Genomic DNA, 13,679 nt, shown 5'->3' on the forward strand with positions numbered 1-13,679 from the left:
GATTTCAATCAACTTAAGCAAGACCAGTAACCTCCATTTTTAGGTGTATGAATTTAAGGAACAAGGCCAACATCCCTACCCCGACTAAGCTCCTGTGTAAATTGGCTGATGTTTCCATAGGAAATTCACTGTTGAAAAATTCCTTTAATCTTTTTAATCATTCTTTTTAATTTTATTTTATTTACTTATCTTTAGAAGGGAAGGGAAGGAGAAAGGGAGAGAAATATCAATGTATGGTTGCTTCGTGTGCGTCCCCTGCTGGGAACTGGCCCCTACTGGGAACTGGATTGCAACCCAGGCATGTGCCCTGGCTGGGAATCGAACCGCAGTCTTTTGGTTCACAGGCCTGTGCTCAATCCACTGAGCTACACCAGCCAGGGCTTTAATCATTCATTTTTATTGTATTTTTATTCCATTACCATTTATCCCTCCACCCCTACCCCCCTGCAATCACCACGCTGTAGTTCATGTCCATGAGTCCTTTTTCTCCTTTAATCTTAACAGAAAATACACAACAGAAAGATCATGAGTTATCCCCCCCCAACATTCCTACTTCATACAACAAACCTAACAGATACTCAAAGCCATGTGTGAGCACTAGAGATTCTTCAGAACTGTCTGGGGCAATAGAAAGAACTCAATGCCATCACCCAGGTGTACAGATGAGGAACTGAGACAGAGGAGAGGTGACTTTGCCAGAGAACAGAGTGTCAGTGGCAGGACTCTGACTGGTTCTGGTCCCTGATTCCAACAACAACAGACAATCTCTATTAAGGAAAGTAATTCTCCATGAGATGATATACTCGAATCTGCTATTCCCTTAAGTGCCTATTTATTACAATGAGATTAGTAATTTTAATGCAAGGAGCCAAGCTAAATATTAAGTCATCACCTCTCTCAAGAAGACATAAAACTGACCAACAGATATAAAAAAGGGAAATGCAAATCAAAACTACAATGAGATACCACCCCACACCTGTTAGAGTGGCTGTTATCAACAAGACAAGTAATAACAAGTGCTGGAAAGTCTGTGGAGAAAAAGGGACCCTCATACACCGCTGGTGGGACTGTAAACTGGAACGGCCACCATGGAAAACAGTATGGAGGCTCCTCAAACAATTAACAGAGTTACCACGTGACCCAGCAGGCCCTCTTCTAGGTACGTCCCTGTAAAATCTGAAAACATTTGTTTGTAAAGACACATGCACCGCTATGCTCACCGCGGCATTATTCATGGTGGCCCAGAGAAGGAAACGACCAAAGTGCCCTTCGGCAGACGGCTGGATAGAGAAGGGGTGGTGCTCGTACACCGGGGAGCGCCACTCCGCCGTAAGATGAAACACCGCCACTTGCAACAACGTGGATGGTGCTTGAGAATATCATGCTAGCAAAGCAGGTCAGATGGAAAAAGGCAAGAACCATACAATTTTACTCACACATGGTATATTTAAAAAAGCAACAAATGAATGAACAAGACAAAGAAGCAAAAACTCACAGACACACACAGACAACAGTGTGGTGGTACCAGAGAGAAAGAAGGGTGGGGGGCAATAAAGGGTAAAAAGGGTCGAACATAGGGTGACGAGAGGAGATCTGACTGTGGGTGGTGAGCACACAATTCTATATGCAGATGATGTATTACAGAATGGCATACTTGAAACCAATATAATTACATTAACCAATGTCACCCCAATAAATTTAATGAAAAAATAAAATAATAAAAAGAGAAAAGAATTTCGTCAGTGATCAATCATGGGATCATGCTACAGCAAAATTCACAGCCCCAAGGCTGATGACACAGCCCCCGATTCGACACATTTCTCTTTCTAAAATCCCAAACTTCACTACCTTTCTGCACAAAAACATATTGTACTTCCTGTAATTAATAACAGCAGCTAACACTTAAGGGCTTACGAGGAACCAGACCCTCTGCTGAGAGCAGTGTCCATCATCTTGAACATTCCACATCATGATGACGAGGGTTCTACAGCTGACCCTCATTTTACAGGTAAGAAGCCCAAGGAAAATGACTTCAAATAGATAAATAAAGGCCACTCATCCAGGACATGACTGCTTCTTTCCATGACTCTAAACTCCACTGTACTCTTCTACTTTTGAAGAAGTTTAAGGCCATGTATAAAGATTTCCCCATACAACATAAAGGTTTCCAGAGATTAAGTGCAATAAATCTAACCACCTCGAAATGGATATAAATTACAACCATCCAAGAAAAATAAACTTAAAATTTCAGTAAAAAAGGCAAGACAAAACAAAAATGGACATATCACAGAAGAGTAAGCTCTTCTGTAATTTCAAGGAAAACATGTCCCAAAGTAGACTCAACTAGTGCACACTGATAACGCAGCATTCAGTGCCACGTATGTGGGCTACCTTTATAAGTACAGCTTGTCCTCTTTAAGCTTTAACCAACTTGCAAAGGAAGGCAGATGCTTTAATTTGTGGAAAGAAGACAGTAAGAAAAGTACATAGCTTAGGCCAATTTCTATATCACTGAAAAAAAAAAACCCACAACTTTGTTGTCATTAAAATACCACTCTTGGCTATAATACCTTTAAAACAGTTGCTTTAAAAAAATAAATAAACAGGCCCCGATTGATTGAATTGTTCAGTTGGTTAGAGCGTCATTCCAATATGCCAAGGTTATGGGTTCAATCCCTGGTCAGGGCATGTACAAGAATCAACCAATGAATGCATAAACCAGTGGAATAACAGGTCAATGTTTCTCTTTCTCTCTCAAATTGGTAATTAAAAAAATAAGTACAATTAAACAACAAGAAAACTCGAAACAGGGGCAGTATTCAGTGAAGAAATGCAAAGGCTACTTATGTTGACCTCTTTTTCTCGCTGCAGGAGGAACAGGGGCGGCAGCCACCAGTCCTCAGTGCACTCACTTGCTCTGTGGGCTCCGCACCGAAGGGCTGGGGCGGCCCACAGGTGACTCGGGCGGGAAAGGTTTCACCTTCACGCGAGAAGCGTAGTTCCATGCACAAATAATACGAAATGATTAGTGCCCAAATTCACTGAATTTGACCACCTTTCAGTTTGTAATTAAGGAATTGAGAATCTAAAGTTACATTTGTTTGAGTGTAATATCACTTAATTCTCCCCACGTCACGTCACCCTTATTCCAGCTTCCCCACCATCAAAAATGGGTCTCTAAAAGGAACCAGTATGGGTGCTATAACACGCAAGTACTAATTCATTTCTCTTTAACCTGGGTTATACACAAAGAGGAGAGAGGCTCCTACACAGGAGACTATGAATGAATATAGAAACATGTAGAAATAGGTAAAAGACCAATTAACTATTGGTGTAGTTGATTTTTTTGCTGCATTCAGTCTTTAAGCTCAAGTAGTGTCTTCTTGGGCAAATCTTCTACCCACTCTCCAAATCAGTTCCATTCTCTACAAAAAAAAAAAATGATACACCCACCTGACTTGTGGGCCATGACCAGGAGCAAATCAGAAAATTCACACCGCAAACTGAAATCTGCTGTGAAGTAATTACTTTTATTTTCCTATTCAAACACACCTCTCAATCTATAGCATCTTTATGGAGACTAAATACAGCTGGTAGAGTCATGAGTTTGGCATTCTCAACAACAAAAGTTCAATTTTACAGGTTTTCCACTTAGCTTTCCATTTATAAGAATTAATTTACAGAAAAATCACCAGGCCCTTTTGCTATAATTTCTTTTTCATATGCTTTGTTCTAAAGCAGGCATGTGAACAGAAAGTGCCAGAAGAACAAAAGAATAAGACTTCCCTTCTTAAGACACATCTGGCCAGTCTGACCTCCTTGAGTTGGACCCTTGTCAAAGTCTTTGACCCTCATTTTGCCAAACCTCTTATAAAAGGGAAGGCAAAGGTCAAAATGAAGGGTGCACCCTGAACGTAGAGTTAGGGTGCAAGTGCATTTTCAGCAGAGGGAAGGAATGCCAAAAGCAATACCCGTTCCTGAGAACTGGGCCAACGGTACGTACACTGTTACGGCAGGCTGTGTGGGGGGACAAAAGAAAAAAACACAGACTGGCCTAAAGCCAAAAAAGCTAGATGCAGTGTAAGGGGTAAGAAAAACTTACCCATATTTTTCAGACCATAAGACACACCTAGGTTTTAGAGGAAAATAGGGAAAAAATTTTTGAAGCAAAAAAATGTGGTAAAATATTTAATACCATAAATAACACAATATTTCACCAATGTAAATGTAAACAGAACTGAACAGCAGCATTAACAACCATTATTCCTCCCAAATTTGCCGGGCGGGGGTGCATCTTATAGTCCAAAAAATACGGCAAGTAAGAAATGCAAATACTGCATAAGAACAGAAGTAGAGAAGGAGGTTAGATCACTAGGCAGTGATTGAAGCCTCCTGAGGGTTTAGTTTTAAAAATATAATTAAAAAAAAAATCTAAAGTCTACCTTTTTGCTGCACTCAAAAAACCTGGAATATGTAGTTTAATGAACATGATTTTGATTTTGCAAGATAAAAAAGTTCTAGAGAGTATTAAGTATAAGTGAATATACTGAATACTAAACTGTAGATAAAAATTGTTAAGATGGTAAATTTTATGTTATGTGTATTTTACCACAATGGAAAAGGTAAAAAACCTGAGAGGTCTATCACCGTGGAGCTCACATGGCTACAGGCTGAGGGCTATGACTCTGGGCAGGAGATGCGCTCTCTCCTTTCCCCTTGGTCCACTCCCTACACCTGGCCTGCCTTACTTATTTGTCTGGTCAATTAATGTTTCTGATTTGTGAGCCCTGGTCAGATCCCGATTACTGTTCAATGACAGGATGGCAAAGATAAACTATAGGCATCGAGAGGATGGGGAGACCAGGCAAGGCTGGGAGATCAGAGAATACTATCTGGAGATTAAACTGGAGCTTGGTCTCAAAAGAGAAAAGGAGACGTGTTCAGTGGGCTCATGATTTTGCCTCGACGTTTCAGGAACTCCAGTTACTCTGAACAGAATGCTTAGCAACCGTAAGCTTTCTTGGCTATTTTTAAAAGCCCTGCATAATGCAATAGGTTTTGTAGTGGCTGGGTGGGGCGGACATGTGACTCTATGTAAACATATGTGCAGCACATTTGGCAACCCAGTGCTTTTGCTAAGTAAATGCTTCAGAGAAACAAGGAGACAAACAAGAATGCTCACGGAATTATTTGGAATAGAAAAACAAAGTTTTAAATGTTTTTAAAATGATAAACAAGCTAAATGTCCATTACAGAAAATGGAAAAATAAACTGCAGCATACAGTAAAACACTATTTGGCATTGAAAAATAAATAATTTAGAACAGGAGTGGGCAAAGGAAGGCTCATGGGTCAACCTGCAGCCTGTGTCTGGACGCCCCACAAGGTGAGAACGGTCTTTACATTTTAAAGGGCCGTTAAAGAATAGGGAAAAAACAAACCAAGACCAGGCAGCAAAGATCATATAGAGCCCACAAACCCTAAAATACTATCTGGCCCTTTTAAAAAGGGGGCTTGCCAAACCCTGGTGATGAATTTCACAAAAATAATACCAAGAAAAAAAAATCAAGTTGCATGAATAAACATACAAGATATCATTCGCATAGAATTTGTAAACATGAAAAACAGCATCATATACCTTTACATATAGCCAAAGAATAGAAAATGCATGTGAAAAATAAATACAAAATTCATCACCAGGGGTATGGGTGGGGCTGGACATGCAGTCAGGGCCAGGTCCACAAAGGGCTTCAGCTTTAACTCTATCTGTCCGAGTTTGAATTATTTATCAGATAGTAGGAGGCTGGCTATCTACTGGACTATCTTTATACCTTTCCTTATATTTTAAAGATAATATATTTTAAAGCATGCATCAATCTTTAGTCACTCTCAAACAGCAGCTATACATTTCAAAGCAAGCTACATTATACCGACAATTTCAGGGTAAAATGGATTAAATTTTATAAGCATGTTTATTTTGGAAAGTAAAGTAGATGAAAGGACTGTGTATCCTTTCTGCAAGTTGAGGGCTCAGCTGACCAGGCAGGCTGTGATTTCGACCTGGTATTTCGGGAAGCCTGGTTACCCTGAAGAGAATTCTTAGCAACACTAAGCTTTCTTGGGAATTTTTTAAAAGAACTGCATACTGCAACAGGTTTTCTGGGAGGGGCTGGGAAAATGCAAGGGCAGTTAGCATTCCAGAATTCTATCACTAGCTACAGAGTTTAATGATACCCAGAACCTGTGGAGCATTTGTCCTTCAGAGGCAAGAGATCAGTAAATCGGGCCCTTCTCGGAAAGCTGCCCTAAGTATGAGAAACTCATTAGGAATGTGGGGTAAGTAGTGGTGGGAATCAAACTGATAAGTACAAGAAATTAAAATTGTTTCAACAACAAGTTTAAGTGGGATAAATCTTTAGAAAAACATTAGCAGACAAATTGTGGCAAACCCTGCAGAAGTAATGGTTTCTCTTGAAATCTATTTGGAACAGTAATGCAAATTTTACTTGTCTTGAAAATATTAAACAAAAGCAAACTTTGAAAAGCCCAGCCTGTTTCCATTTCCATGAAACAACTTTATTCATTAGCAAATCTACGGCCTGACACCAGTGTCACCAGAATGAAAAACAATCATTATTGATTGGAGTCAAACGGTAATAAAGTCACAAGGAACATGTCAAAATACTCAGTTTATGACAAGAAAGTCTTGCCAGATTTTTTCTTCCCACAATCTTATCCCAAAAAAAGTCATCACAATCTTAAAATAGTCAAGGGGAAAGCTGGAAAATGGCAGTAAGGGCATGAGAAATTCACACACACTGAGACCGACAGTTGGCATCTAAGAAAAATCTCCTTCCCCTCCATCAGCTGATACATTTTTTTCTCCTGCAACTCAGCTCTAATGGTCCAGACAGGGAGAGGCCACAGCACCACCACGTGTCAATGGGTAAAGACTTTCTGAGCATCCATCTGCTTCCCCCCTTCAGATGTTGTAGAAGTATTAGCGCTTGTCACTAAGTTTCCCCAAGGGCCCCATCCATGTGTATCAAACAGAAATGCTTGTGCAGTTTACAGAAAATACAGATTACGTGGGGTTTGTTTTTTTTTTTTTTTTCAAAACGTTTCCAAGTGTGGTCACTGCAGCCAATGTTGCAACTTCTCAGCCCTACCCCTGCAACCTCTATTGCATACCCCGCACTACCCATACACTAGAAATAAAGGGAGGGAAGAGAAAATCAGATTCAGAAGTCAATCATTGTGGAACAAAGGAAATTGTTTCAGAATGCAGTTTTTACTTTGGGGTTATCTTTCAAGAGGACAGCTCACTTTTTCTAAAGGTAAATTTAGGGTTAAAAGTTACATTCAATTATTACCACTTTATGGTCAGTAAAACAGGCTAGGAGGAATTGCTGAAATAGAAAAAGGAAGCTAGTATTTGCTAATTTTTCATTTGGTATGTCATATGGTCTAATTTATCCTAATTTAATCTTTTACATATTTTAAACAATATTAGTATTAGTATCAAGTTTTAAGATTATAGCTTATATAGGAATAAAGCATTTCCCTAAAACAGACTTAACTGAGTAAACTAATAACAAAATTCTATCAAAGTGCATAATTCAAAGTACTGACATACAAGTGTGAAAAAACACAAACACACAAATGATGTATCAATTTAACTTAAATTCAAGACTATGAGAATTACTTACCGATATGATTATCTGCTTCACAAGCTTAGTATCATCAATACAATCAAATGCCGCCAATAAAACCAAATGGGAGTACTGGCCCTGTAAGAATCAAAATCCAGGAAAGTTAAAGAAATGCATTATTTCTCCCTTTAATTTCACCCAGGGATCCACTGTATAAAGGTTACTAATCTGACAACCTGCCCAACATAAGTAAGAGGGACAAAAACCATTCAAAGAAATTCTTATCAGGACCTAGTAAATTATATTCTAGGTTGATTAAAGGAAAAAAGACACACAAACAGAAAAACACATTCTTCAATTTCCAATAGCCCAGACTCATTTTTTTAACTAATGAGGATATAATACTTTTCAAAAACAGGTATCTCTGTTAAAGAATACCTACTAAAAAATCAAACTCAAACAAAATTTCAATTGGTTAAAAAAGAAAAACAAGAATATAAAACTATTATATAGAAATCCAATCATATAAAACATATAAACCCAGATAAAATTATACATACATAAAATATACATAATAAATGTATACAGAAAATCCTTGAAGAATATTAGAATGTAATAGTCACTTCTGAGTTGAAGGATAAAAATAATTTTACATTTTCTTTTGTATATTATCCATTTCTTAAAAATAATCCTATATGATCAGAAGAGAATTCTGAAAATATACTAAAAGAATATACTTATATACTGAATGGGAATAAAATTAAAATAATTACTTTTAGAAAGTATAAAAGCAAGACATCATACAAACATACACTGACTTTCCCAATGGTCGGGTCAGCACTTGAAATGATAGAATTATCTCATGATGCCAATATTGTTCCAGAGTTTAAGAACTCCTTTATGTACAAAGAAAACAAAGGAAAAGAATAAAGAACAAGTGCTTTCAGAGTCTGTGGCATATTCTTTTTGTAACCTAGATAATATGAATCTTTTTTTACTTTGAGGGGGATTTGGATTTTGATAACCCTCATTCGGAGTCAGGTCTAATGAATATGGCAGGTAATTACATTTCAATTAGAAACAAAGTAGAGAAAAAAAACAAAAGACTATCATCTTTACTATATAAAGACCAGTAATCTACTAAAAATGAGCCAAGAATATGGAATCAGTTCACAGAAAAAGAGAAGTACGAGTGGCTTCAACCACATGAACTAATGCTCATAAGGGCAATAATTAAAACAGTAAAATACCACTTTCTACCTATTCTATAGGCAGAAACGAAAACCTTTGATAATATACTAATTTAGCAATGGTCTAGAGAAAAGCAGACACATTCATATCACTGGTGAGAATGTAAAGTAGTTTAACTTTTTTGAAGGGCAACCGACATCTAAAACACAAAATGCATGCACCTCCTGATCACCAATTACAGTTCTGGATTCATCTAGACACGCTCCTGGATGTGTGCAAAGGTCATGTACTAGAATATTATTTGAAGTAGTAAAGAAACTAGAAGCCACTCAAGTGTCCAACAGTGGGGACTGGTTAAATGAATTATATCAGTTGTATAAAAATATTATGAAGTCATGAAAAAAAGAGAGGTAGACAGATGTATACAGATGGAAATAAAATAGCCCCTGAGGTAAATCAGGTGGAGGAAACAAACTGAGAACAATGTGCGCACAGAGCACAAGCCCTGGTTCCTGATTTCTCAAGTCCTACAGACGAAACATCTCCGGATGAATACAAAAGCAGTTGGAACAGAATTTAAAAGAGCAATAGACAATTCTACAACTACAGCTAGATATTTTAACAGGCTTCTCTCAGCAACTGATATAACTAAGCAATGATATATAAATCAGTGAAGACTGATGATTTGAACATCATCAACCACCTTAATCTGATGTTCACAGAGTACTACACTGTATAACTACACGAAACCCATTCTTTTCAGCATACTAAGATAGATCACATTAGGCCATAAAATAAGTCCTCATAAATCGAAAAGGACTGCAATAACAAAAGCATGTCAAGAAACCCCCAATATGTGGAAATTAAACACTCCTAAATAACCCATAAATCAAATCTATGGGTTGTACTAATTTATCTTCCCCCAGTGGAAGCGACTCCTTTTAATAAAAATATATTGCATTGTTAATTTCTTGTTACCATCACAATGCTTTGCAGAGATTAGTTCCCCCCCAAAATGTTACAACTAAACTATAAAATTAAAACTTAATTTTATTAAAAATATCTTTTACTCCTGAACGTTTTAGAACTTTCTAACATTCTATTTTTAACATTTCTAGTTAAAATAGTCAAATTAAAATATCATAAAAATAATTAATGATGAATAATAAATCATAAAATATTCTCAAACCCTGGAAACAACTCACTAGAGAATCTTATTTCATTTTGTTACAGAAAAGCTAGCTGCCTTTTAAGCGACTTTATACTCTCTTCCTGGTCTCCAACCCAACAGAAGATAGTATGTAGGAGATCTGTCTGGAAAAAGTCCAGCCACTGTTAATAAAATGGAACAGTTTGCACAACATCGATGTAACATGGCAGCCAGGAGAGTGGACTGGAATGCACATGCATGAACAACAATGACTTCACAGTGGGGGCACTAGACACCAATGGAGTGACCATGTGTACTGTGTGGCTGCCACATTCAAAATGACTGCATAGGCAGAGTAATGAATCTGTATCAAATTTTGCATTAAGCTGAAACATTCCTCCATGGACACTATTTGGATGATTAAGAAGGCCGCAGCTATGGGCAACTGGTGATTGGCAGCTTCCTCAATAGCGCACACTCATGCATCACATCTCATGTAGTTTTTTGGCAAAACATCAAGTCACCCAGATGATTCAGCCCCCACTACAGCCCAGATTTGGTGCCCTGCGACTTCTGCCTTTTCCCAAAATTAAAATCACCTTTGAAAGGGGAGAAATCTCAGACTGTTGATGAGATGCAGGAAAATACAATGGGGCAGCTGATGGCCTGTATCTTCTTCAACAAATGTCTCTATTTTTTGTATTACATGACTGGATACTTTCTAGACAGACCTTGTATGTATATGATCACACAGCAGCATGTGTTTAAATTAGCATTTACTATATGAAGTACTTACCAGATTGGTAGTTCTCATTAGATTTTTACAGGAAAAGTTGTTGATAACAATAATTATAGTTCACCAGTTAATGAGAAACTATAAAACATATAAAATAACTAGAAAATTTTTACATTGTTTGCTACTACATATACAGGGTGGGGAAAAATAGGTTTGCAGTTGTGAGTGCCTGTAACAGTTTATTCTCGTATTATTACTCATTATTATATTATTTTCCATACAAACAACTATAAACCTATTTTTGCCCTACTCTGCATCCTAGAAATACTATGGAAAACTATTTAGTATTTAAGTACATGGAAATACTATTTTTTGAGGTCATTTAATGCCTCAGAAAAACTCTGTGTATCTTCATATCTCATCAGAAAAGCTGCTATAGCATCTCCAAAGGATTCCAAAGAATTAACAAAACTAAACTAGAATTTATTCCAAGCAGTAATTTCCATGTTTAATAACATGATTAACAAGCTTATTTAAACAAGGTTGTAAATATCAGGTCTTCAAAAATATCTAATAAAAATGGAAATTTTTGTCACTATACAGTGTTAAATGAATAAAGGAGAAATCTCATTTTGTGTAAATATATAAAAATGCATCCATATGCATAGAAAAAGACTGTAATAGAACAATGAATAAATTCCTTGGTAATTTTCTGAATTTTTCAAATTTTCTATAATGGACATGATTTAATTTTATTAAAAATATTTTTAAATATGTAGTTTTTTATACTTACATTAGCAACTTTTTCAACATAGGTCTTCATTGTTTTCACAATCACTTTTCTGTCCTTAAAAAAGAAAAATTATCTCAACTTTTAATTACAGATTAAAGGTATTCATAGGCAAAAATTTTATATAATTTTAAATTGTCACTGGAATGGAATACTTTTCTTTGGTGAAATAGTTCCAGAACATGCAGCCCAAACAGAAAAACCCTGCAATATACTATTAGCCCTTTTGGAGCTCTTAGAATCTTAGGCTTGTACTTCCTTGTACAGTGAGAACTGAGAAATCCCCTTCCAGTGTCAGAATGGTCTTCAAATATATAAAGTCTATGGCATTCAGTACATGTTTGTTGAATAGAAATTAAATTCGCACTAATTTTAAAAAGTGGACAAAGTACAACTGTCCTCTCAAGGCAGAATTATACTGATCAAAGAAATGAGAATCAGTTGTTAAACGTCTATAATTAACATAGACGTCTACCTTTTCCCTGCAAAGTACTAACGCCCATATGAGCAAATGTGTAACTGTTCACCATCTTTTCTCTCCTTTCTCTCCCCAATTAAGATCATTAAATAAGGAATTAAAGAGCCTGACAGGTACCAAAACTTCCATAAATGTGAGCCTAACATAAATATTGTATTTATTTGCTTCACAGGTCCCTTTCCAAACAATGGCAGCTCAAGGTTTTCATAGTTGATTGAAAACTCCAGCAGAGAAGAAACACTAGGCCCAAAGAAGGCCAGTTCCTGTGAGACCCCGAGACAGAGCTTTGCAGAGATAAAGCTGTTTACACACAACAGGGCTGAGACCAAGGGAGGCGGCCAGTCTAAGGAGAGCCAAGCCCTGACACCTACCTTGGGCGTGCCGTGCCACAGGCAGTGCATGGCCACTCTGGCGCCATCGTGCGTGTGCGCCAGGTACACCACCGCTTCACGGATGGCTTCAATCACTTCCTGGGGAATGAACGGGACCGAGGCTTTGGTTTATTTTTAATTTTTCCCTTAAAAAAATCTGTTTACTAGAAGCAGTTAAGCTCAGACAATGAAAAACACTATAGGTAGCGGACAATTTAATTTTTCATTTTGTAGATAAGCACAAAGATACATCTTTCTAGGAACATTCTTTTCTATCGAGAGTGGAAAATACAGCCGGCAAGAGATTTCTATTAAACTGCTTGTCTATTTTACAAAATATGTCTATATTAAAATACAATGCTTATTCAAAGGATGTACATGTATAGTGTATTGTAAAAGATTTATTTTAAAGGCTAGGATGTGGCTGTGATAAGAAGGTAACAGAAAAGCCAGATAAAATTTTTTAAAAAAATAGTGTTTCCTGAAAGAGACATGTACATAAAAATAGGGAAACAAAACACTCATTTTGGCTGAAAAAGTTTCTCTTTTTAGTTTATCACTAGATTACTTCCAGAAATCAAATTAATAACTCACTGTAAAAACAGTGAATAGCATTTCTGTAAAAAATTAACCTCTACAGTAGATCAGGCCCACTCCATCGATGACCCTTAATAAAAACCCAATCATTAATTTCTCACCACCTAGTTTAGCTTACTTTTCATCTTTATTCTTCACTGTCAATGCATATAATTTCTAAATTATATTTTGGAAGTCTAGCATGAGTTCTGGCAGTTAACAACTGCAGGGGCCCATTCTAGTCCATTCCCAATTTTAAAATATATATTAAATAAATAAATAAGTACAAGGCCCCCTGCCAGGACAGAAGAGGGAAGGTGCCTATTCTCATCAATAAGGAGCAAGCAATTTCACCCTTATCTATCTTACGATCCTTACCCAGGATGATCTCAACAACACAGCTTTCAACTTAGATACATAAACTTGAGTCTGTTTCCAAATGCGCTTCCACAGTCCCCAAAGGTTTGTTCTAAGTCTCGAGTTTGAAAACACCCCATGGCCAGAACAGATTTGCCTCATCACTTTGTATTCACACTAGGTTCCCAATGACTTTTTTTTTTTTTTTTTTGCTATTACTACGACACATTTAACACCAAAGAGGAAGATTTCCCACCACGGAATATATTCAAATAATCATTTTTTCAATCCTGAAAATATAGTCCCGCCTCAGTAAACCTAGAACTGTGAGATACTGCGCTCTGTAGGAAAGAGAGAATTTCCCAAAAGAGAGGCAGCA

At 37.0% G+C, this 13,679-nt stretch overlaps 1 protein-coding gene across 3 annotated transcripts in view; it reads right to left on the reverse strand.

Moving 5' to 3' along the window:
- The window catches only part of PUM3 (pumilio RNA binding family member 3), a 43,471-nt gene that overhangs the window by 11,258 nt on the left and 18,534 nt on the right, over positions 1-13,679 (reverse strand). For all 3 annotated transcript variants that reach the window (XM_053656345.1, XM_053656344.1, XM_053656343.1), the window contains 3 exons: positions 12,368-12,466; positions 11,522-11,575; positions 7,709-7,789 (listed from right to left, as the gene is read on the reverse strand). In XM_053656345.1, coding sequence (XP_053512320.1) covers positions 7,709-7,789; positions 11,522-11,575; positions 12,368-12,466 — 234 coding nt within the window. The remainder of the gene's footprint in view (positions 1-7,708; positions 7,790-11,521; positions 11,576-12,367; positions 12,467-13,679) is intronic.

Source organism: Artibeus jamaicensis, unplaced genomic scaffold (genome assembly GCF_021234435.1).
Source record: "Artibeus jamaicensis isolate MK-2021 breed Jamaican fruit bat unplaced genomic scaffold, CSHL_Jam_final scaffold_1964, whole genome shotgun sequence".
In the NCBI taxonomy this organism is placed as follows: Eukaryota; Metazoa; Chordata; class Mammalia; order Chiroptera; family Phyllostomidae; genus Artibeus; species Artibeus jamaicensis.